General features: G+C 44.2%; 1 protein-coding gene across 1 annotated transcript in view; it reads left to right on the forward strand.

Moving 5' to 3' along the window:
• Positions 1-24,791, forward strand: part of PAPPA (pappalysin 1) — a 183,259-nt gene that overhangs the window by 116,496 nt on the left and 41,972 nt on the right. The window contains exons 11-14 of the mRNA XM_074846175.1: positions 7,939-8,052; positions 8,461-8,596; positions 12,221-12,434; positions 21,835-22,003. Of these exons, the coding sequence (XP_074702276.1) occupies positions 7,939-8,052; positions 8,461-8,596; positions 12,221-12,434; positions 21,835-22,003 (633 nt within the window). The remainder of the gene's footprint in view (positions 1-7,938; positions 8,053-8,460; positions 8,597-12,220; positions 12,435-21,834; positions 22,004-24,791) is intronic.

Genomic DNA, 24,791 nt, shown 5'->3' on the forward strand with positions numbered 1-24,791 from the left:
GGGAAGGAGGGAGGGGATGTTACCAAGTGGATTGTAGCAAGCCCAATCCTGCTTTGCCTTGCGGGAGTGCCAAACCACCAAAACTACAATGAATCGAGTGGGTCGGATCCACTAATACAATAATAAAAATGTATTTAAGATCCTTCTAAAGCGCGGCACACATTCTGCCTTTGACAATTTGATTTTCTGATGCCAGCTGCTCCGAAATGAAGCTACTTCAGTCAAAGGAAGAAGAAAAAAAAAAAAAAAAAGAAAAAAAAAGCTTTTGCTGTACTCATCAGTGGCAAAAGCTTATGGGATGGGATTGTTTTCCTTTGCTGCAGCACCCCCACGGCCAGCCTTGGCCCGCAGTTATATGCAGGCTTTGCTGTAGTGGACCTAGCTGGTTCAAGTTAGAGACAGGCAGTTCGGGAACCCGAGTGTGCAGCCAACAATAATGTTCTGGCTACTGTATTTGTTTAACCTCGCTCTCCAGTGGATGGATATACAGTCTGTTAAAGCACTTATCAGTCTATAATGCCTTTACACTTTTGTGAGCAGCAGTGTGGAAGTTGTAGACAGGAGCTTTTGCTGTGGATTGAAAATGTCTTTTAGCTTTAATGAGGCTGGTGTTTGCAAAACTGAAGGTACAAGGTCTTGTTTGGGCGCTGTTTCTTTATGCTGTCTGTCTGCATTTGGCTGCTATTTCTATTGCACATAATAGCAGAACGCAATTCAGGGCTAATTCTAAGAATTATGCCTCTTAGGTGAGGTCCTAACAGTGCTGGGGTGGAAGATACTGTTGTTTGAGAGCAGCATCTTTATGTCCTACTGCTGTGTCGAAGAAATAGCAAAGGTCTGATACGAATAAACAGGAGCACATGTGCTACATGAGACAGTATTCTGCGTTGCTGGGCACTTGGAGCTGTAACTTGCTTTTGCATCCTTTCACTGTGCATTACTGAATTGCAGAAGAAGCAGGAGCAAGTACCAGTTGCACTCATAAGCTCCAAATGCTGGTGTTTACTTGTGGGCTTGCGTAAAAGTTGAGATGATTATTAAACCCCATTAGCACAATTATTTCTTCTTTTTCTCACTCTTTCTGTAGTTTCTTGCTCTGGCTCAACTGATGTCTTTGGGATGATCCTCTGAACCACGCAAAAATCATCTGGTTAGGGTTTTGTTGTAAAATCAAAACTCTGTATTGTTTTTTCCACAGGTCCAGCTAGAATCCTAGATATTTTGATTACACCTGGCTGGATGTCAAAACCGATGTGGGTTTGGGATAGGGCCAGTCAGAACTGCTTTACAGTTTTTTCAGGTATACCATGTGAAGTTTATGGTTTTATGTGATTTTGATTTGAACTCACCGGTTTTAAATGAAGTTTGCTTTGAATCTGGAGATAACAGAAATTCAAAGGAAAGCTCAAAGAATGCAGGTCTGTGTGATTTAAAAATTGAAATATATTGTTCATGCAGACTCTTTGGAAGTGGAATAACTGCATTTTTTGAGAAAGCTAAAGTTTATAACACACATTGAATACACATGCAATCTGGGCCATCATTTAATGGAAATCCCTGTAGCTCCCATCCACTTTCCCGAAACTAAACCTACTTATATGACAAAACAAAATAGCCCTTGCATCTCCCACTCATTTCTGAATCACAGCCCTGTGTTACATCCAAAACTTTACCCAAGGAAATTTCCATTTGGAAATGAACACTATCATTTTTATTGTAAAATAGAGGAATTTATCATCATGTCACATGCAAACAAACGATTGATGCCGTATCGGCTGTAGTGTTTTTGTGCACGTATAGGTCACTTTCCAATTACTAAAAAATCCAGCCAAACCTTCAGCTGAAAACTGGGGCTCTGTGCTAAGAAAGCTGTAGTAACATGCTAACTGAATACTAAGTCTGCAAGGTCCAGACACCATCGGCTGCTCCAGATTCAAAGGGGAAGTGGCTGTGCAGAGACTGGACATAGCAACTGGCAATGGGGATTTATTTTGTCCTGCAGGAGACATAATCTGCTTCCCAGTCCCACAGCCAAATCCTGTTCTTCATTACACGGGTAAAATTGACAGATGAGATTTCCTCTTACTTCTGAGCCAACTGAATCTGGGAGTAATATAGCATCAGTGTGTTACCCCAGGAGTTTTATCAGCTTCCAGTTGATAAAGGTTTTCTGTTGATCACCTGCCTGCATGCCTTTGTCCTGGAGCAGGACATGCTGCAGTTTTTCATCTTTTGCCATCAGACCTTTAAGTACCCCAGTGAAAACAGGCAAAAGCAAACAAAGAGCACGAAACTTAGTAAAACTGTATTATCAGACACAGAGGACAAGGAGAGGTTTGGAGTAGAAGCTGCAGTTCATGAGCATCAGAGGTAAGGGAAAATTGCTGCTGAGACAGAAGCAGCAGACTAGAAGGTAAGAGGGCTATTGAAAGAGGGAGGACACAGCTTTCTCTCATCATCTTATGCTTATAACTTATGCTGCTGAGTCTCTGATTTGGTTTTGGTTTTTTATTTTATTTTTTACAACAACAGGGTATTTTAAACTCATTGTTAGTGCACATAAAAATTTAATATATGTACCAGCTTGGAAAAAGTAACTTTGAATGCTTTCCTTAAGTCTTAGAGGCCAACCTGAAATGATGCAATGCTGACTTCCGTAGCTGGGCAGACAACTGTTGACTCAAATCTTCTGACAGGACAAATCCAGAACACTAGTAAAGACTAGTCCTAAAGCGTTTCTGACCAGAACCTAGAAGAGAACCCAGAGCAAAATTTCTGATGTCCCTTGAGTAAGCCTGTGTGTACAATTTCTATCTGAGCTCTGTGGGCTCCTGAGGTTCATAGAAATTGGCTGGTTTTAGAGGTGTTTGTTGGAACCCAAATGGTGGCCTTTTTAACGGTTCAGTGCTCACTAATGTGGGCAATTTCATTTTTCTGTAACTCCAACCCAATTCCCAGCCTAAATGAGAAGAACAGTGCAACAGCTTTCAGAACAGATTGGAGGTCTGTGCTGCAGTCGGCAAACTGGGTGGTGTCCATGTGGCAGTCAAGCTGCCTTATAATATTGGGCAATAAACAAGCAGGAACCTTTCTGATATTTAGCAACTGCACCATAGTTTCTTATCCTTGGATAAGATTAACCTTAGGTCTGCAAGAACAATAACATATTTAAGAATAAAAGGTCTGGGTGACTGCTCGCCCCCATGTCTGGCAATGGAGAGAGAAAGTTTTAATCTGTAAGGGATGTGTTAAAATGCTGCTTATGTCATGGTTGGGATTCTCTGGCATGTGTCAAGTTAAATATAAATAGCATTTTGCAGAGCAGTCAGCTAAAAACTGTTGATTAATTAAGTTTCAGTATTATGGTGGAAATCTGGTCTTTAGCTGGATCTTCAAACAACAGAATATCTCCTGTTTGTGCCTCCATGGGTTTCATATCAGTCCATGAGTTTTTCTGTGCACTTGTACAGCCTCACTCAGGATGTTGTGTACTCCACAAATAGATGGTACTGTGGGTTTTACCAATAGATCCTGTTCCTGCTTGTTCTGTGGTTGCTGTTTTGCAAATGGGACAGGGTATAGCCTGTTTCGTCCCAGAAACCCACAGCATTGTCTGTCTTGCTGCAGAAGTGGCAGCAGCACAGTCCCCAGTAGAAAGGAGAGCAGGAGAGGCAGCAACCTCACATTTGGGGCATGATAACCATTTCCACTCTTCTCCAGAAAGAGGTTGCTCCCTACTGCCTGATGGCCAAGTGCTCATTATGGCCCTTCACAGCCATACTTAGCTTGAAGACATGGTCTGGAGGAAGCCCCGCCATGGGACAACAGATGGGATTTTGGGAGCAGGCAGGTCTGTGCACTGGAGATTTGCTCTGTTTACAGCCGCCCGTGGGCATGCAGACAGGCACGTCCACTCCAACCGCGGCATCACCGCCAGAGCTGAGTAGGGCAGCGTTCTAGTTTAAATAGCAGCTTTGCCTGTCTGCGTTTAGAATTATTTTGATGTTACAATGTGAGAGATGAGAACCACCAGTGTATGCAAAGCTTGTGGTGTCTGGCTGTACTTGCTCAATGGGAAGGACAGAGTGGGATGGCATCTGTTTGTATTTAACCCACTCCTGTGGGGAGGTATGTCCTTCACACATGTATGTGCTTGTTTGTCCCTTCTCTTTGTAACCTTTTGCAGCTAATTGCTTTTACCCTCAAGATACCCGTGTGACATGGGAGAATATCACCCTTGTCTTACAGATGGGGGCCTCAGGCCTGGAGAAGCCAAGTGCTGCCCAGAAGGTTGTAATGGGGCCATGCACTGGGCACAGTCAGGCTGAGACCTAGCCCAGTGCCCAGTCCACAGGCTCAATGATCCTTAGCCTGTAGTTCATCTACAGGAGCCCATCAACCCAACTGAACATTGCCTGAAGTCGTGGGATGGCTGGGAATCATTCACAAAGGTGCCCTCCAAAATCTGCTCTTCAGCAAATTTTCCCATATTACTTTGAAGGAAAATGTTATGAGGAAATGGAGTTGATTGCAATAGTAAATGCATTTTAGATGTGGCAATGAACTAAGCACTCCCGATATATCACTTTTCCCTTTCTGCTGACACATTCCTCAGTCCCCTTGAGTAAGAGAAGGAAAACAGGAGAGGCGGTTTGAAGAACATGTTGTCCCTGTGATTGACAAGAGCTTGTATAAATCAGTCAAAGGGAATCCTCCAGGCATTCCCTCTTGTGGGAAGATCCCACAGTGCTCTCTGGCCTTGTTCATTCTGTCTCTCGATGTTTGTGTACAAAATGTGTGGGTGGGAGACAAGCTGGATTAGAACCTCCAAGAGGAACAGACATCAGTTCTTTTAATTGAAAGCAGCTTCCTAGGGAGGGGTATGACATGGGCTTCCAGTAAGCAGACATGAATAGTCCCCGAATACTTTGGAGCAGATACTAAGCTGCTGTGGATCCCAGTTGCTGTGTGGGTCTGAGAACCTGGATAAGCCCCAGCGAGCGAAGTTTTGAGTCCTGCGTGATGCCGTCATTCTTCAAAGCAAATACTTTAGTGTTTGGTAACACCCTGAAATGAAAAGTACATCTATCCCTTCTTCCCTCCACAGCTGTCAGGTGCTTTAGCTGCTGTTTTGCATCACTGTAGCAAAACGGAGGATGTTAGGAAATGATTTATTTCTCATAAGCATAAATTCCTATGAATTTGTAGCCATGAGGAGAGATGATGCTCTGTCTTCCAGGCCATTAGAACTTGTAACTTGAAAGTGGTGGTACTGCAGTAATAAGTGCCTTCACGCTGCTGCCATCTTCTAGGGATGCCTTAAAAGCAGAGGTGTGAAAGACTCTCCCCGTAAGTGGTTCTCAGACTTCGCAGTTGTGGTGTGACACTCAATAACTGGGTAGAATTGAAAAGGAGACGTATTTACCATGTGCATTAGAGCCTATTGAGATAATAGTCTGTAGGTGATAGAGACTGTTTATCCGATCAGATTGTTATTATAAAATCTTAAAGAACTTTTTTTGCCATTAGCTAAGTTTACTAGATAGCAGCTAATGTAGAAGAGGCTCTTGTAGCCACTCCTAATGTCATGTCTGTTAGGCTTTTCCCACACTTCTCAATTATACTTTTCTCCTAAAAGAACTTTTTACCCCAGTACCACTTTGAAACACTTATCTGAGTAGCAATGGATCAGCCTCAGCAGGAGGAAGCTTATCTAACCTGTTCAAACCCAACCAGTCTACTGAGTCCGCACACCTCAGTTGCACGTGTCTCAAACACAGGCTCTTTATGCAGTGTTAAAATTTTTGCTAATATTCTCAGGCAGAAGCAGAAAGTGCTAGAGTTCACACACGCACACAAATCAAACAAGGCATTTAAAAGCTATCAGAGATTTCCAACCCACCTCAGCAGGGGTTTATTTTGGGTTTGATTCAAACTTTTGGTGAAGGTCTGGGTGATTTCTTAATACAGGTTTTCACTCATCCATTAAGTGGCACTTAAAATGCACCAAACATCAGTACTTTTGTTTCTTTCAACCACCTTTTTGGACCAATGGAGCAGGAGATATAAGAATAAGAACAAAATCATATAAAAGTAATGAGACCTTTGTTCATGTCAAAGAGCTCTCTGACCATATAAATTGCAGATGTGGGTAAGATAAATTCCCTAGCTGGAGAGGTATTAAAATAAAAACCATGCTCCCAACAAGAGTCAGGCTGCTGAAAATGCAAGAAGGGAGAATTGCGAAATGGTACATGTCGAATTGCTGGCCTGGATTTCAAATGCCAAAGATAGTTTATGTAAAGCCTTGCTCTGCTGTAAAATGTAACACTATCCACTGGCTAGCCTCAATGAAGCTTGGTCCCAGTTGTTTTAAAAAATAAATAAACTAAAAATCTTCTTCCAGCCCATTAAAGCTGATTTATGTTTTGCCCATAGATTCCTCTGTGCTGGATCTTGAGGGACTCAGATTATAGAGGTGATTACCTCACTTTTAGCCAATCTGGTTTCTCATTCCCAGGCATCCCAGGCTCTCTTTGCATTGCCCAGACTTTGCTTGCCGAGACCAAGAGGGCAGCTCCATGCAGCGTTACTGATTGGGCATAGGATTTTGAATGGTTAAAAACATCTCTGTTAATTCTCTTGTTTCACTTCAGGGTTTTCTTTTTGTTTCAATAATCAGGAAAATTGCTTATGGGAACAGCTTTACTGACAGCACATCACCACCTGATTGCTCAGTTCAGGCTCTGGTCTTGGAAAGAAATCTAATACTGTCCCCAAGAGTACATAGCTCCAGTTAGCACCTAGCGCAGGTGGTCTGTGTGGTCAGTCCTGGGCTCTCCCGTGGCTAGCACAACTGCTGGAGATGGTTTGGCCTCTTGGGTTACATTCATAGCTCCATTGCCACTATACTATGAGACCTCAAGGAATTGTCTCTATCCCCATGTCTCTGGTAGTGACAGTCACTGAGTTCACCAAAGTGTTGTGAATCTTGACAGGCACCCTTCAGATGCTCCAAGAGCCTCAGCTGGAAGCGTCCTTCTAATGCAGTTGTAGCCTTTTGTATGGTGGGCATTTTCCCTTCTCATGTTTGTTGGGGGAATGAAGACTATGGTCATGCATGTTTCTTTTTTGAAGCAGCTTCACTGAGCAGTGTGGGTTTGGGGTAAATCCTACAATTTCTTGCAGCTTCATTTTCACATCTTACATACTGATGGCACTGCAAGGCGCTCTGGTACTTGGATTCTGGCATTTTCTTCTTTGAGCTGTTCATCCATGCCAGCCCTTGGGATTCATCTACTTGTTCTTTACTGAAAAGAGCAGTTTGCTTATAATCTCACTGCTGACTGCCATGGAAAGTGCTGTAGGTGTAGGAAGAAGGTGATTCCATTTACAGAAACTAGTTAACAAAGCAAGAAACTAGTTTGCTTAAGTTGGCTTGTAGAGACAGGACTTTCCTGGCTACACTTGCTTCCAAGTTTGCGTGGCCATCTGTGACTTCCCTGAGGTTACAGTAAGATGCAGGTTTAAATAGAGCTTTGCTTGAGTACTGTGGAGAGCATCGGCAGCCTGTCTGTGCTGTGAGTTCGTCCGTTCAGAAGTGATCATCACTTTGACTCCAGTGGGAAGAGTCACAGTCCATTTGGGTGGGAGCAAAGTTGTTCTGAATGCTGTCAAAGACCTCATATCAAAGTAAGAGGAAATGTTGGCTGCTATCCAGCTGCTGTGAGTCTTTAACTCCTTTACATGTTTCAGTTTTTCTTATTGAGATGGAAGACCTGGAAACTTAACTTTTGGATAATCTCATGGTATTTAGAAATGTCATTACTGTGTATTATTTTATTCTAGCAGGTCACCTGGCCTTTTTTGCCCACTTTAAACAGTCATAATACTTCCTTGCTGTCATCTACGTTTTGGTGTTTCTTTTTTCTCCCACAGATGTGTCGAACTAAGGTGATTGACTTGAACGATGGTGTCTCTCAGTATGCCTGGTATCCCTGCACGGCCAACTTCCAGTACTCCCACATGACACAGACCATTTTCTGGCTGAAGGTAGGAAGCACATGTATCATTCAGAAATATCCTCTTTGCCTGCTTGTACAAAGTTTCTCCAGCAGGCAAAATATCATGGGACAGCCTGCCCAGGGCCAAACTGCTCCTTTCTTTGAAGCCTGTTTAGTGCAAAATAGCAAAACAAAGCCTCTGAGCACTGTCTAGAGAGTCAGTAGTGAAGTCCCCTCCTGTGACAAGGCTATTGAATTTCTGAGAGGTTACAGCCTCCAGCTGCAGGGCTGTTTGACTCGAGTTTATCTAGTTTGTGTAGGAGAGATTGCAAGAGAAGACTTCTGTGTGACCTGGGATGGGAATTGTTATTTTAAAAGTCCTGGACTGACCCTTGGGTTTTTTTAAAGCCCATCATAGTTCTCCACCTCAGTCTTTGTGGGGCTTTTGTTTTCCCAGGCTTACTTTTCCCAGCCTATGGTAGCTGCGGCGGTCCTAGTTCACTTGGTCACTGATGGGACCTATTATCTGGATCAGAAGCAGGAGACCATCGGTGTGCAGCTGTTTGACACCAAAGAGCAAAGCCATGATCTTGGTAAGACTGTATTTTATTAAACTCACTTGCTTAATCTGTTGGCACCCCCATACATAAACTGACCAATACTCTTGCTCAGTTTTTCCAGGATCAGACAAAAAAAAAGTGTTTGCTTAATGCTCCAAAACCTGAGTTTCCCTAGAGTTTGTTGAAAATGGTGCAACATTTTATACAGACATTTCTCCATACCTGTTCACTATGTGTTCAGAAGTGACTAGTTCCTCTTTAGTCATGAAAATAGGCACTATTTGAATGCTTCACACACAGCACCTCCCTGGAGAGACACTGACAGTGATACAAGTGAACTGCTGTCAGCTGGGAGTGAGGGACCTGCACCAGCTGGTGCAGCAAACACTTCTGCTTCGCAAAGTGTAGTTGGTGGGATCTCTAGTCCTGCTTGCAGGGGGGTTTCTGCAGCCATTTAATGACCAAAATTTTTCATGCAAAGTATTTCAGGTTTGATGCAGGTCTAGCACCATGGCCCTTGAGGGGCTGCTTGCATGGCCTCAAGTAGATATTCCTGACAGAGGCTGTGGACCTGTTAGCTGTGTTGAAGTGCCAGGATAGACCATTTTTATCTCTACCTTGAGCACAGGTCCCTGAACCTGGGAGAATTGTGTTTGGTGAATTGATTCTGGCTGCATTTAAGCTCCAGGACCAAGGAGCTCACCCTAGCTCCCAATTCTGTGTCAGGATAGGACTTGCATAATCCCTTTTCAATTCTCCCCTGCCCTTTCTTTCCAATGGGAAGACAGCTGGCCATCTGGCCCCAGGAGCGGTTTTTAAGGAAATGTAACCCACTCACCCAGCTTTCTGTTTTACCATAACTTTACAATTTTGATAAGCTGAAACTCAAATGAATGTCCTACTAGTGATGAGGAGAGTGGACACACACAAGTGACAGGTGTTGGATGACTATCCAGGGTAATATATAATTTCATAGGGTGTGGAGAAAAAGAAAGAAAGTATGTGTGGTGTTTGTTGTCCAAGAACAAACCAAAATTCATAGCATGTTGTGTAGGTTGAGTCAGGATAGCTCCCAGTTTGCCAGAGCCCCTGGAGTAGTCTTATCCTCCTCCTTTTGCAAAACAGTGGCTCATAGCTCTTTCCCTCTGAGACATAAATGATGGAGACAAAAGCATGCCAACAAATACTTAATGCGACATTTTATAGAGACAGACAGACAGATTGTGAGAGAAAGAGAACAAGAGGAGCAAAGAGGAAACTGAGGGTTGGGTTTTGAAATCCTCGATGAAGTTGCAACACGAGTTTGGCATGGCTCAGACTGATGCCTGGAGATCTTCACAGATGAAATGCTGCCTTCATCATGGAAAAGCCCCTCTGACCTTTTCAGAAGAGACTGGCCTGGAGCAAAGGAGAGGTGTAGATAGGTTACCCAGAAGTTCTCACTCAGGCAGAGCTCCTGATCCCTGTTTTGAGTTCTGGGTGTGGCATTAAATCCTTTTCCTAGATATTGTGTTTGATGTGTTTGAATTATCACCATGGCAAGCTAGAAACTGCAGCTGAAATGCAAAGCGTCATGCACTGGGTGCAGGATTGACTGCAGATGGTCAGCCAGCCTTAAGCAGAAGTTAGTGGCAAATTAAAAGTATGTCCAAAAGGAAGTAGCAATTATTTAAAGCTCGATCAGTCTTCAGTGTGCTAAAGACTCCCATGAGCAAAATGCAGTCTATCCAGAAGTGCAGTTTCCCACCTTGGTCAGAGCAAGTTTTTACCGTGTGAACTCCCAGAAAACAATGAGAAGCTTCTTCTGAGTCTCGATAGGAGGTGGTGAGGTTGGGCTGCCAAATACCTCAGCGCCGTTAGTTCAGAGCCATTGTAGACAGTGGGGTTCAGCTGCTGGGTACTTTGCAAGAGCTGTTGAGCATGAACAGGTGGATACAGAGCTCCAGAAACAGGGGCAAGCATGGAGACAGCTCTAACTGCCCCGCCATGGGCACCTGTAGTATCTTGAGTGCTTTTTGCTAATGAAGGCAGTTAGTTACAGGAACCTGACCTGTTCAGCCCCCATTTACCTTGTCGGGGTCAGAAAGCACCAGCGACTGCAGCACAGCTCTGAGGATCTGTTTTGTTGTGGACACCACCTGAGTGCAAGGAATGAAATTGAAGTGAATAAACAGCCTCATACCATAAGGTCTTTCTTGGCGTTCCATCAGAGAAGGCAGAAACTTCCAAGGAATTTGGGAACCCGGGATTTCGAGTATTAACTGCACCTGTTTGTAAGTGAGAAACGTGCACCGTTCCACAAGGAGCTGATATCAAAAGACCTGTGGGAGGCAAGTAGACAAGGGAGGTTATTTCAGGGTCAGGTAAAGACCAAAACAAAAAGAGGTTTGCTTTTTTATTTTATTTTTTTTTATTACAGGAAGATTTTTTTAAAGTAGAGGGTGGGAGGTAGATGTTTAAAGAGAGTGGTCAGAAGTCTGTCTTAATTCACAGGAAATCACTTTCTAAGGAGAAAAATGAAAACTTTTTTATTTTTTCCCTTTTGAGTCAAGAAACCTGAACTGGAAAAAAAAAATAATAGAAATCCCTGAGCCAGTTGAACATGCAAATAGAATTTATTTTATTTTCAGATTCGTAAGTGTATCAGGGTAGCCAAAGGGCCTGGGCCAAAGCTGTTGCTGGGGGAGCTCCAGTGAAGTGAATGGAGCTGGAGCCAAGCTGATCCTCGGAGCGATGCCATGGAGCTGCGGAGGCAGGGCTTTGCAGGCAGCCGTCAGGCCGTGAATCTCAATTAATGAATTTTGAGGCCAGCCGACAGCTGTCTGTCCTTTGAGTTACCCCTGAGATGGATTTGGCCCATTTGAATTCAGGTTGCCTCTACTTGAAGATGGGAATTTCTTCCCAAGTATCACTGAGTGCCTTCTCTGATGAAGAAAAGGGATTAAGAATTCTCCTTGTCACCTCTCTGGTGCTTCTGTGCACCTCGACTTCTTGAGACACTCTTATTTTCCCAAGACACGGTTATTTTCTTCTCAAATGCGATCACCTGTAAAATCTTTAGTGGGCCCATCACCCTCGTTTCTCTCTTCAGAACCATCTTTGCCTTTTTTAGCAGAGCAAGATACCCTGAGGCTGAAAACTATCAAAAAAATCAAAACTGGGCACATTTGGTGTAGAGCTCATGCAAAAAAGTTTTACACTGAGTGCTAATGACATGCACAGCTACAAACAAGTCAGTGGTGTACTGCCCACGGTGCACAAAGCCACCCAGCCTGCCGGCACCATTTGATGCCCGGTATAAAGGCTCCAACTGTCCTCTCAGACCTGTTTTACAATAGTGTGACTCCGCTTCCTCCGTGATGGTTGCTCCTGATTTAACAGAGCACAATAGGAACGTAGCTGTGGTCTAAAGAAACCACTCTGAGAGCCTGTCGTGCTTGCGGAGAGAATGGCAGCCTTTCTTCAGCTGTCTGGAGGGATATACTTCTCGGCTAAGCTCTCCAGAGTGATTTGGGAAGCCCCTCCAGGCAGCTTACCATAACTTTTCAGCTCTATAGGTCTGTTCCTATGGGTGAAATGCTTCTGAAGTGCCCACGGCTTCGGGAAGTGATTGTGTTAAGTCTGACCCTTCCTCTGATCTTGTCTCTCCTCTGGCAGGTGTCCACGTCCTGAGCTGCAGGAACAATCCCCTGATTATCCCCGTCATCCATGACCTCAGTCACCCTTTTTATCACACCCAGGCTGTCCTCATTAGCTTCAGCTCCCAGTTTGTGGCCATCTCTGGGGTGGCCCTGCGTTCCTTCCACAACTTCGACCCCATCACCATCAGCAGCTGCCAGCGAGGACAGACCTACAGCCCGGCGGAGCAGAGGTGAGCCTGTCAGCTTGCTTCCTTCTGCCTCGCCACCCACCGTCCCCCGCGCCGCCCGCCTGCGCCGGGGGTTAAGAGGAGGCAGGAGGGGCACAGCAGCTGAACCCTGCTGACCCTTTTGTGTCGCTGGTAAAAAACCGGCAGTGTTCTCATTGATCAGGATGGATGGGACATTTAACCCGCATGGGATACTGTTAGTGAATTATTTCCTCTTCCTTTCTCCTCCCTCCTTTATCCCAAGCTTGGAATTGGGGCCAGTTAACTCTCCATACATTCCCCAGTACGGCATCTTTTTCGCTACTCACACACCGGCTTCAATCTAAACTGCTTTGTGCTGCTAAAGTGCTACAGGGACCTCCCACGGAAGCGGTCGCGCGGAGACAAAGTGATGCTTGTGTCCCGGCGGGGCCGGATCCTGCAAGGTGCTCGGCCCCGGGCAGTGGGTGCTTGCCCACCAGCATTTGTGGTGCTTTTATGGCTGGGTAAGGGCCCTCAGTACCTCTCTGGATCAGGCCCACGTTCTGAAAAGCTCTGTGGGACCCCCCAGGATGAAAGGTTTATGGCTACCGTTTTATTCTTGTTGTTATTACAGACACATCAATAGATCACCACCAACCCCTCTCAGTCTCTGCTTTACAGCATCCCACAGAGATTGTGACCTTTCGTGGCCTCTGGTGCAGCAGCTTCATGGATCCTTTCAGCGAGGCAGTGAAAAGAAGAGGGGAGAATTTAGCAAAACCCCTGAAAGAATAATTTTTTTTTTTCCTTTGTGAATTCAAAGTTGTGAGCAGTCGTCATACCATAGCGGCAGCAATAGTAAAACAAGTTGCATATCCCAGCAAACCTCTGCTCAGCCTCCTAAGCAAGCTGTCAGGATTTTTGATAATGTTCTGGCTTGTTTTTAGGACCTGCTTTTATTCCAGGAAAGGCGGGAGGGTGAGAAGGGGGAGAGAGAAGAGAAAATTTGAAAAAAAAAAAAAAAGGAGTATATCTATAGCTAAATCACTCCAGTCAGTGTGTTCTGACCTAGATTCAGGGAGTCTGATCATTCTGTGCAATAGGTTGTATAAATTCAGAGGCCCAAAGAGAGCAGGATCAAGTTTCAGATGGGAAGTCTAGTTCTGGAAGTTTGGCCAAATCCCAGTGCAAGAGCGGGAACAGAAAAAGAGCGAGCAAGACCCACTGGAAGGAGATGGTGAGAAGCAACAGGGAGCTCGAGAGGGCTGAGACGCAGGACCACATTCCTCCCTCTCAAGTTTTCAGTAGGAATTGAACCATTTGTTCACTTATGAAATTAGAAGTGCTCTGTGTTTAGAAAGTTATTTCCTTAATAAAAAATGCATTCCCCTTAGGCAAAGCTTCAGTGAGCCTCTGCAGCCCAGCAAACTAACCTTTAGAAATCTCTTGAAGAAGAATCACCCGCCGTTTGCCTCTTTTTCTTCTTGATTTTTTTGGGGCATTGTTTTGTTTTTGTGATGCACTGAACCATCTCAGCTTCTTGTTCTCAAAATCTTCCATCAGAGCCTCACTCGTGCAAAGTAACATTTTAGGTCTTGCAGGTTACGATGCTGGATTGATCATAAAGTTTCCCATGTCCGTCAAGGAACTAGAAATTCTCTGAAATAAAGCCCTTACCCAAAGCCAATTGAAATCAGTGGGATTTTTTCCACTGATGACAGTGCTATAGTGGGAAATCTCCAGTTTGCCTTGTGATGGGATCCTTTGGGGTGACCACATATTCTTTCTTGCTTACAAGAATCTCTTAAGCAGTTCAGGTATCCAAGATGTACAGAAAAGTTGTGCATTAAGTTGTGCAGCCAGGAAATGGGTGACAACTTTGCTGTCACCTGCCATCTTTTCTCTTTGTTATTTTACCCAATCCAGGAAGAACAAAGAGGGATTTTTAACATTTATTCTTAACCAGTTCAGAAGCTGGATGCGGGTATTCTTCCTCCCATGCTCACAGTCTCCCCATCAGACTCTGAGTATCAGTCCCACTCTGCTCATCCTTCCCTTCTCCCCTTTCCCCACTGGTTGCATTTGTCTAATATGTTTTTTTAAATATTTATTTAATTTTAAAGGAGCTTTCCTTCCTATGTGTAAGCATCAATTTTACCGCTTTCATTTTCCTTAGGTCGACATGGATATTTTTGCCTGCTTTTTGGCTTCTCTCTACAAGAGATATTATTTCTCTCTCTTCAAGGAGAATTATTTTGGTTGGAGAGGATTTATAGCCAGATATAGACACTTCTAGGCAAGGGTGCAGATTTTAAATATGTGAGGGAAAAGAAATATATCAGCCCTTAAAAGTTGACACAGCTTTTATTTTGAGGGTGAATGGATCACTCCCATGGGTTAGTGACAACTTAATAACTGAAAATAAAACATATGCTCACTCTTCTTTCTTAAAACATGAATTACAGTTAATATTTTAGAAGAGAAAAAGGAGCTTAAATGCAAAAGTCTCATTGAACTTTATAGGTAGTTGTTCTCAGTCATCGTTAGCTCTTTTGAAAATCCATTCCATCTTTCTGAAGACATTTATAGAGGGTTTGAAAAAAAAAAAAACCCTCCGTACTTTCCAGTTGTATTTTTCCAGTTGTTGGTTTTTCTGCTGCAGCTGACCACAGGCTGTTTTTGTTTTCAGCAAAAGTTTACCTCACTGCTGGAGATGTGCTATAAAACGACACACTTTATTTTCACACTGCATCCTTAACGAGATATAATGGCCCAGTTAGTTCTTCTCTTGCGCTTTATAGCTCAAATTATTACACTTTTATTATTTCCTATTTAGCCTCGTGGAGTGGACGGTGAAATTGGGTGTGCAGAAGCAGAAGTATAATTTCCCACCCTGCAGTCACTCAAGCAGCAAAAATCCTGGTGCACTAGGGCTGCCTTTGACAGCAGTTCCTCAGAAATCAGGTTTTTGTCCTTTTCACCGTGTAGGAAACATCAACTGGGGATCTCCCACCCCTGGCAAGGCAGTTCTTGTGCAGTACTGCTTTCCTTCGGTGGCATTTCCCTGCCGTGTTCACAAGACCTGTCCCCTCCTCCATCCCGCCTGGTGCCATTTGCTCCTCTCCTGAAAACTGCAGGTAGGAGGCATGAAAACCCAGGTAGACACCCCAATTCAGCTGTCAGAATTGTGGGTTTCAGGAGTTTCCAGCTTTCTGATTCTCCATGAACTCTGTGTTTGTAATGAAGACAAGCCTCCCTGCCCCTGCAGCAGGCTCTGGTTGCCCATGGCTCTCCAGTGTCCATGCCCCACATTGTGCAGCTCCTTGTGCTTTCTAGTTAGTGTAGCAGAAATATTTTCCTTTCCTTTGTTTGGTTAAATCTTGGCATGAGCTCACTGTTATGGCTGCAAAACTGCTTCTGCAGGGGAAATTTTGGGTTTACCTTCCTCCATAAGTGTGTCCATCTGGGCATTTGGCAGATGGCAGGGACCAGCACTGTAGAGCAAGACCCAGCCTTGGCCAACATGCCATCACCTGCCCTTGCCATGGCCTCCGTGGATGGCTGTCCTCCGAACTTCACCCTTTGCTGCCCCAAACACAAGCCCCAAGGAGACATAGCCCACTCCAGCTCTTCTCTTTGTCTTGTTCTCTCCTGCTGTCAGCTTCCCCAATAAGAAATGATGAAGATAAATCTTCAGCAGTGGAACAAATGTAACCACCCTTTATAACTCTGGTTATTTTTTTCCTTTTTTTATAAGGGGGAAAAAAAGGATTTCCTCGTCTCTTTTTTTTTTTGTGATTTAATGCAGCTTTCTTTTTCCCAATTTGGCTGCCTTTCCCCTGCCCTGTGTTCTGTCATTAAGCGCAATCTCTGTCAGCTTGCTTCTGGTGAAATTAATGAATTTCTCACAGAACTGTTAATCATAGAAGCTTTGGTCCGTGACATGTGTTATAATTCAATGGGTTTTTAACCTTCGCCCCATTTTGGTAATTGGCAAACGGCATCATTTGGCTTTTATTAAAGTGGAAGGCGATGCGTTTTCTTTGTTTGCCTGGACAGACTCTGGCAGGGAGACCTGCAGGGCTGCTAACGCCCAGGCACACGGTCCCGCTTCCAGGCTGCCAGGGCAAAGGGGCTTTGAGAGCTTTATCAGTTCAAAATGCCCCACCCCGGGCAGGAATATCTCATACAACGGGGTGCAGTCAGGCTGAAGGCAGAGCCAGTCCCCTGGGAGAACGTTGCCCTGCATTGGTGGGGACAGTGGTGGGGACATACTGGCTCGTGCCTCTCCTTCCTCCACAGTTTACCTGGGGTTGGATCAAGTGTTTTCTGTAAATGTCTGGATCTATCCGCATTCCTGACCCTATCAGTTCGAATTCGGGTTTTGCTGTGATCACTATCAGAGTCTGGGCAACAGTACTGCCGTGAGATCGCTGAAGGGACCATAGGTGATGCTACTCTTTTGGTCACTCTCATGGACCAGATTTGAAGGCAAACACCTAAAAGGAAAGGGCTTGATCCTTATTCCAGTGGCACAGTCAGCACAGGTTCCCATCCAGCACCAAGGACTCAGGTAGATGTTCTTTGAGATTTTATGTTAGTGCAAGGAGACTAACAGGTTGTAGCTGAAGACTGAAGAAGATTCATCACCACCTTTGCAGTTCATAGGTTTTTTTTATATCTACAAGGAATGTGCCTAGCAGCCTTTGCTTTCCAAAATGCTTGGATTAGAGAGAGAGAACCTGCTTTTGCCTTTAGACGAATCTCTACAGAGGAGAAGACAAACCCATTGTAAGGATAAATCTGTAGGAAAAACCCTCAGAAGGCTACACATGTGTGAGTTGTATGTATGGTGGTGTAGAACAAAACCAAAGTATGCTTCAGATCTGCAGCCCAGGCTGGCCTGGACTGTGGAAAATGAAGTTTTTCCTATGTACAACAGATAATGGTGTGGCTCTTCTCATAACAAGTGTATACCATGAGCTTTTATGCTCACCTATGCATATATATGTGTCGGAGCTATCACAAAGGAAACAAGTAATTAGGGCACTACGTTAAGATGAGTTCTTGGAAAAGTGCTTGACCCCAGGGTTAGGAAAAGAAAGTCTGGCTGCTGTAAGCTTTTCAAAAGAGGAAGTCCTGGATTGTTTTTGTGTGAGGAAGGAAGAGTTCCACTTAATTGTTATAATTCTCTATAAACATGTTAAAATACAAATGTTTCTAGGATTGTGTCACTAAGACCCCAATTTAGCAAAGCCCTTAGCTATTTGCTTACATCCCCCTGTAGTCAAGTCTATCAGTGGGACTTAACCATGCTTTTGAAGTTAAGCACATGTTTAAGTGCCTTGCTGAATTGGGGCCAATATTGGCACAGAGAAATAAAGATTTAGAGGCTAATGACTGAGCTCATTTAGATTAGGGATGGGCAGAATGGATTTGAATAAAATCAGAACTGGCGCAGAACTTCAGCCTACATGTGAAGCTCATTCAGTTCAGAGCTTTTTACATCATTGAAATGGTCTGCCTTGATCTGTACTTTCAACACGCTGCAGGCAGTGGAACGTGTGCTCTTTGCACTCACCTTGGTATGAAAATGTTGCTTTAGGAAATCATATACTACCAGGGCAAGAACAGGAACAGGTGAATCCTGAGGTGGACCTAGTAAAATAAACACTGTCAGGGAATATCTCAGGCACCGACATTTGTTCGTTCATGTAGATCAGTAAATCATTAGAGTGGTCCTTGGGTCCCTTATGTAGCTTTCATGCAGACCAGCTCATACTGTGGAAAGCAATTGGTGCATTTGGGGAGTTAGGATAGACCAGGGATGATTTCAGATAGGCAGTTTTGATGAAGTCACCCAGTTTTGATTGCAAGAAAATGGGGTAAGCTGTCCTATGCCAGGAATCAACATGAGATAAAGTAGAGTGATTTCATTCTCAGATATTCTATATTGTTTCTTTCCTGAGGAATGTGGAGTTTCTGGAGCATGTGATGACTAACCACTGCTAAATGGCAGTACCCATGCAAGAGCTTCTGTAACCCACAATTCTGCAATATGGATGTGATGGGTTCTTTGTCTAAACTTCCTACTTGGAGATATTCATTTTGCCTTCTTAATTCTGCATTTGCAGAACTCAATTCAGGATCGTGACTTCAAAATTCATTGGGATTTACGGCTGACAGTAGCTGATACCAAATTGGAACCAGTAGCTAGAGAACCAGAAATATTTAAATTGGAAACATTTGGTGGCAGTGGTTGTTTTTTTACAAAAAGTGAATGGTTGTATTGTTTGTCACTGAAGTCATTCATATAGAGTTACAGACAGAGTGAGCTGCCCAGATGATCTGCTAACCGAGGCATAATCTGGAGCCTGGAGGGGGTGGCTAAAAATGTTCCCTGGCCATTTAAGAAGACCACAAGGGGACTTGTAAACAGAAAGAAGAACATCACAATAAGTGTTTCTTAATGCCTTTGTCTGTGGCGTTTCAGTTCTGTAGGACTTTTAAGCCCAGGCTTGCTCATCTGGTGTCCTGATACGAACTCAAGAAACCAGATTCTTTTTCTCCTTTACATTGATGGAAATGAAAAGCAATGCCACTGACTGCGGTGACGTTGCTCCAGATTTCCCTTTGTGCAAATTGCAAAGGTTTTCTTAGGCTTATCCTTCCCTCTGAAGCCATTGAAGCCTGAATTCAGTGCTACATCAATGTGCAGCACATCAATTCACATAAGTATTAAATGAAATAGGTCTGCTATTATTTTATTTTTCCAACTTTAGTGCAAAAGGGTTTTCAGATTTTGCAGGAGTTTTGCAATGGGCAGTCAAGGTTTGCAATATGTACTTCTGAGAATGGCTTGGCAATAGTGCTCGCTTTTTTCCTCAATGAGTCAACTTCCTCGTCACTGGAGCCCTGGCACAGGAGGAACTTGTATTGCAGCCTCACTGTCTGAAAAACAGAGGGGAGCAAAGTGGCAGTTAGCCTTCGTGGGTAGGTGTAACTGGGACATGTAGGGAGGGTTCAACAAGACGTCATTCATCATTTACACACTCAACATCCATATTCAGATATTCTTGCTAATGTTAATTGGTGACTTACTCAACTAGCAGAGCCATGAGGTCAATAGTAAGGTTCTGCTCTGCTCAGGGAGCCACAGTACGTGAGGCTGCCCCGGGGGGCTGCTGCCGCAACAGTGAAGTCTGTGGTTCACGCTCCTGGGTGGTTCATCTTGGGCGTTTACAAGACAATTGCACATGGCTGTTTTCCTCACCTCGTTTCCCTGCAAGAGAAGACCACCTGGGCACTAGGATATACTGTCCACTTGTTCTTCCACTGTTCCATCCACAGTCTCACTGATCGGTACAAAGTGAAATTAATGGCAGTTTAAATTTGTATGTCAAGCTATGAGTTGCAGTGACTGGAAAATATGTGTGAAACTGTTGGTATAGGGCAGGGGAATCCTACCGAAGGCAGGATCACATTGTGTAGGTCCCCTCTGGCAGAGGATCGTTTGTTCTGCGGAAGTAATGAGCATCACAGTTGTAGTGCTGATAGACAGGGCACTGTTTGTTGCATGGAAGGGTATTGAGTTGGCCAATGCAGAGATGGAATTCTCCTTCCTCAGTCCTGTCAGTGGCAATACTTTGTGCACAATGAGGAGATAAGATCTCTCTGAATGTAGAAATTGTTTATGGCTCATCGCACTCCAGGGAAGGGCCACCACTGAACAGGCAACCTTAAATTACAAGCATCGGGCACTTTCCATATAGTGCTAGTCTGGGACAGAGAAATGAGTTGTGGAGGTACATAATACTGTCGTTTAATCTGATCTAGAGCTCAGTAGAGACATGTGCAGATGTGCTTCTCTATCAGCAACATGGAGATAACAATACCAGCCCAGGTGTCTCACAGGGGTGTCATGAAAATTAATTAGATAATGTCTGCACAATGCTTTGAACACAGCAAAACACCATGTACATGCTAAGTCCTGTGCTTACTAAGGTGGATGGGGTTTTGGTGGCTGTTAACCCTTTTTCTAGGAGACAGGAGTAGTTTGCTTGTAATCCATTTCAAAATATGTATATTGACTTATTGCTTTCCCTCCTTTCTATAACTTTCTGTGTTTCAGGTTCTTCCCTACCCACGTAGATGGTGAAATAAGTTAAGGTTTTCCCTCCTCAGAATAAATTTAACTGTATTTAATTTAAATTAATTTTAATTTTTAGCAGAGGTATATCATTAATCCTTGGATTATGGGAATCCTTGGAATCCTTAACCCCAGAAATTTTGTCTCTAATCTAACAAAACGTCTTTGCATGTAGAATCATAGAATCATACAACGGTTTGTGTTGGAAGGGACCTTTAAAGGTCATCTAGTCCAACCCCCCTGCAATGAGCAGGGACATCTTCAACTAGATCAGGTTGCTCAGAGCCCCGTCTGACCTGGCCTTGAATGTTTCCAGGGATGGGGCATCTACAACCTCTCTGGGCAACTGTGCCAGTGTTTCACCACCCTCATCATAAAAAATTTCTACCTTATATCTAGTCTAAATCTACCCTCATGCTTTAAGACTCTCAGCATTTTCATTGCCCTTTAGCTGAGAGACTGCCCCATACTCACATTTGAACATGTGCTGTAATGTTTGACTCAGGTCATCAGAGATGGTGGAAGACTTTGTTTCAACCAGACATCTCTGCGTATAGGAAAATAAACCAAAAAACTCTTTTTGCAACTTGTGCTAAATGTTACAATAATTTACTGTAGGAAGACCAGGCAGTTTCCATCCGGGGAAACATTTTATGGATAGCAGGACAGCAACCGAAGAGATCTGAAATGACAGCATGCTGCTGAGCTTGATAAGAGCTTATCAGCACAGCTACACCGCTGATGTTTGGTGTTCCTCGTGAAGTGGAATAAAATGAATGTGTTGATTTCAATCGAGTTTCTCAAAGATAAGAGTGTCTATCACAGAAGCCCCTCCTGACACGTACACACATGCACACTTATCACTAGCAATATCGGGCACTCCTGAATTCAGCAGAGATTTAAAATTGGATGGGGCATAAGGACTGCTCTTGGAGGGATAGTGCTCTCGTGGGATGGATGGATGGATACATGTTGGTATAGGAGTAGGAAGGCCACAGTGCAGTTGAATATTGCAGAAGATAAATTAATTCTGCAGAATTGGCAGGCTCTTCCCTTTTGCCACAAGTCCTGTAATTTGCTTTCATTGTCATCACCGTTACTGCTGTCCCTGTCCTTCAGAAGACATAACTAGAGGGTGTGCTTGTTGGTGAGGAGCCCTTTGCCGGGTCAGGTTCAGTATGGTCTGTGTGCCTGCTGCCTGACAAGTGATGAGTTTGTCAGTCAGACACCCTTGCTCTTGTGGGATGAATTAAATGAATTGAATAAAAATACCACTTCTTGTCTCCCACCTAGCTGTGTCCACTACTCCTGCGAAGCCACCGACTGCCAAAAGCTGGAGATTGAGAACGCGCTGCTGAACTGCACCAGCGGCGGGTGGTACAACGGTGCCCAGTGCAACGTGAGCTGCAAGACAGGCTACATTTTGCAAGTCCAACGAGACGATGATCTCAGCAAGAGTCAGGTTTGTTCTGCTGGTTTTGTATGACCCACAAGACAGGGATGGGCACACAGATGTGGAGAAATTGAGAAATAACCCAGCTTAAGCCCCAAAATGTCAGCTTGGCCTTGGGACAAGGTCTTATCCAAATACTTCTCATCAGAATAGGAGCCATCTGACTGTAGGAGGAAGTACTGACAGTGAGCAAAGCTCAGATGTTCCCCAAATTTATAAATTTTCAACCCAAAAGGTTTAAATATATGTTTAGGCCTTCTCTGATCTCACTGGCTCTACTCAGCCAAACAGTGTTTCTTGGGCTGTTTTTTTGCGGGCAGGGTGTTTGGTTTTTTTGCACAACCAGTTTCTGGGCAAAATATCTCGGTTTTATTCCTTGGGTTGAGGCTAACAATGTCTTAACTCCTTTGCAGTGTTTCAGTCCATCTGCTCCCAACCACACCCTGACACTGCACAAGTGCGTGGTAGCAAGGGGGTGGAAGAAGCACCCAAACCTTTTTGCTTCCAAACAAAGCACCAAAAACCTGCCCCAGTGAGCCAGGGAGTGCTCCCCATCTTCTCTAAGCCATGCATTAATAATCCAGTCCTACAAAGCAGCATGTCTTGATGCCGTGAGTGGGGTATTGAGGAAAACTATCAATTTCTTTAAACGTTAAAAGAAATGCAGGTCCTTTGTGCTGGAGAAGGTGGACAAGCTGTACGTGCAGCATGGCCCAGCCTCGGCGTACTGCTGGGAGCAGGGTGCACAGGGTACGTGGGTGCAGGGCAGACGCCCCAGATTGTGCTCTTGTCTCTAACGCTGCCGGATCCCGTGAGTGCAGCATGGGGGTGGTTTCCCCCATCAGCACCTTCTGGCCTGTTGTCGGGGCAGCGCGCACATCTGGGGCCGGGGAGGGCTGGGGGCAGGCAGCCGCGCTCAGCAGCCTGTCTGTATTTGTGAAATACTGTGTTCTTCATAAGCTCGCAGAGGGGGGAGACAGAGTGGAGGGGAATGAGTCAGCCCTTTCAACTCAATTACAAAACAAATACAGGACCCCGCGAGCTGGGCCTCTTCCACCCTAATTGGCATCAGCACCAGAACCCCAGCTCCAGCTGAGCATTTTTACAGAACAGAAAACAAGTTCTCAGACGAGCCTGAATGGCTGAACCAGGAAATAGCTGGAAAGGATCTGTACATTGAGCACACAGGAATCCCAAACCAAATAAAACAGCCTAAACATGTTTCACCAGCACTGTGTTATTTAAATGCAAGAAGTACCTTTTGGGGAGACTCAGCCAGCTCTATATGGTTTTGCTCTGAGAAGTTTGGTTTCAGAGCCTTGATCAGACTCATATGACAGGAGTGGAGGATTTTAGCACCCCTAGCTAACGTGATTCACTGCCTATTACAACATGCTTCCTCTCACCCTGGTCTACTATTGCACTTCATCGTCTTTTTTCCACCAATAAAAACCCTGAGGCCAATGTCTTTGTTTTGCTCAGTGCTGTGCATTCACTGTTCAAATCAGGGAAGTAGTGGAGCATCTTAAAGATATCCATGTTCAGCTAAGCACATTAAACACATGCTTTAAAAGTTTATTTATGTGCTTCGGAGATCTGTTGAAAAGGAACAGACAGTTTCTTTCACTATCATCTTGTTTTATTTCTTTGTGTCAGGTGCTTCAAGCCAGAACTTGTCGAATGTGTAGGCAAGAAATGAATTATCTGAGAAAGTCCAGAATCCATGGTTTGGATTCCTCATATTGTGTTGTATTGAATTGCATTGTCCTCCTTCCACAATTGCTTCCCAGCTTCAGCTCCTCTTCTGATCACAAGCATTTGGAGATAAAATAGGCCATGTGGGTTGTTATCTGTGGTCAGAGGGACTTTCTGCTGTGATTGAGGAGCCTTGCACAAAACTGTTGGTTGTTTCGCTGTTGTCATTTAGTTGGGTATTTTGCTTATTTGACTGATTTGAGGGTCTAGGGCTGTTTTTTACTCATTGAACTGACAGTATGGGGGGCTGCACGAGGAAGAGGAGGAAGGAAAGTAGCTTTGCATATGCTGATCTTTCACACTCTTGGGTAGGAAGGAGGCTGAGGTGAGGTGCAACGTCTCAAAGAGCAGACTGAACATTGGTGGCCCATGACCACCACATGCTGATGAAGATGATTGACAGACCAGTGAAAACACCCTGATCTAGCATCTGAACCACATTTGTCTTCCGTATTTCACTGAAAGGCAGAAAAAAAAGGGTGAATATAGAAGTAAAAGCAAAATTTTCAAAAGCACCTCAGAGGTGTAGGGGCACAAGTCACATTTCAAATCAATCTTTTATATCTAAGGGGTCTTTGAAAATCTTCTTAACAGTTTCTGCACTTTCTGGCCTCTGTGTCTTCTGAAGCCACCATTTTAATCAGTCTTAGGGCAAGAAATTCATTCATCTCTGCTCTCTGAGAAGCTCCCATTCCCAAATTCTGTTAAAACTCCATAAAATCACCAAACCCTGAAACCCCTCAGGACTATGTGCAGTAGAAACTGCTGTTTGAAAATAAAAAGGCTGAACTGTTTACAGACTCTGGGTTCTCTCTCATCCTCATTTACGGACTTCAGCAACAACAAAAAAGGGTTTGCATAGTGATGGAGCAAAATCCTTCATGTATCTTTCTCACAAAGAAGATGTCGAGATGTTTTCATTTCCCCCCGATTTCTTCTCACCCCCCTGACAACTCCATCACTCTTTCTTCTCTTCTCCCCCTTTTCCCCCTTTGTCTTTCACTGCTTTCCTCCCCCTTGTCCTTTGCTGAAAGCCCCACTC

Source organism: Strix aluco, chromosome 20 (assembly GCF_031877795.1).
Source record: "Strix aluco isolate bStrAlu1 chromosome 20, bStrAlu1.hap1, whole genome shotgun sequence".
NCBI lineage: Eukaryota > Metazoa > Chordata > Aves > Strigiformes > Strigidae > Strix > Strix aluco.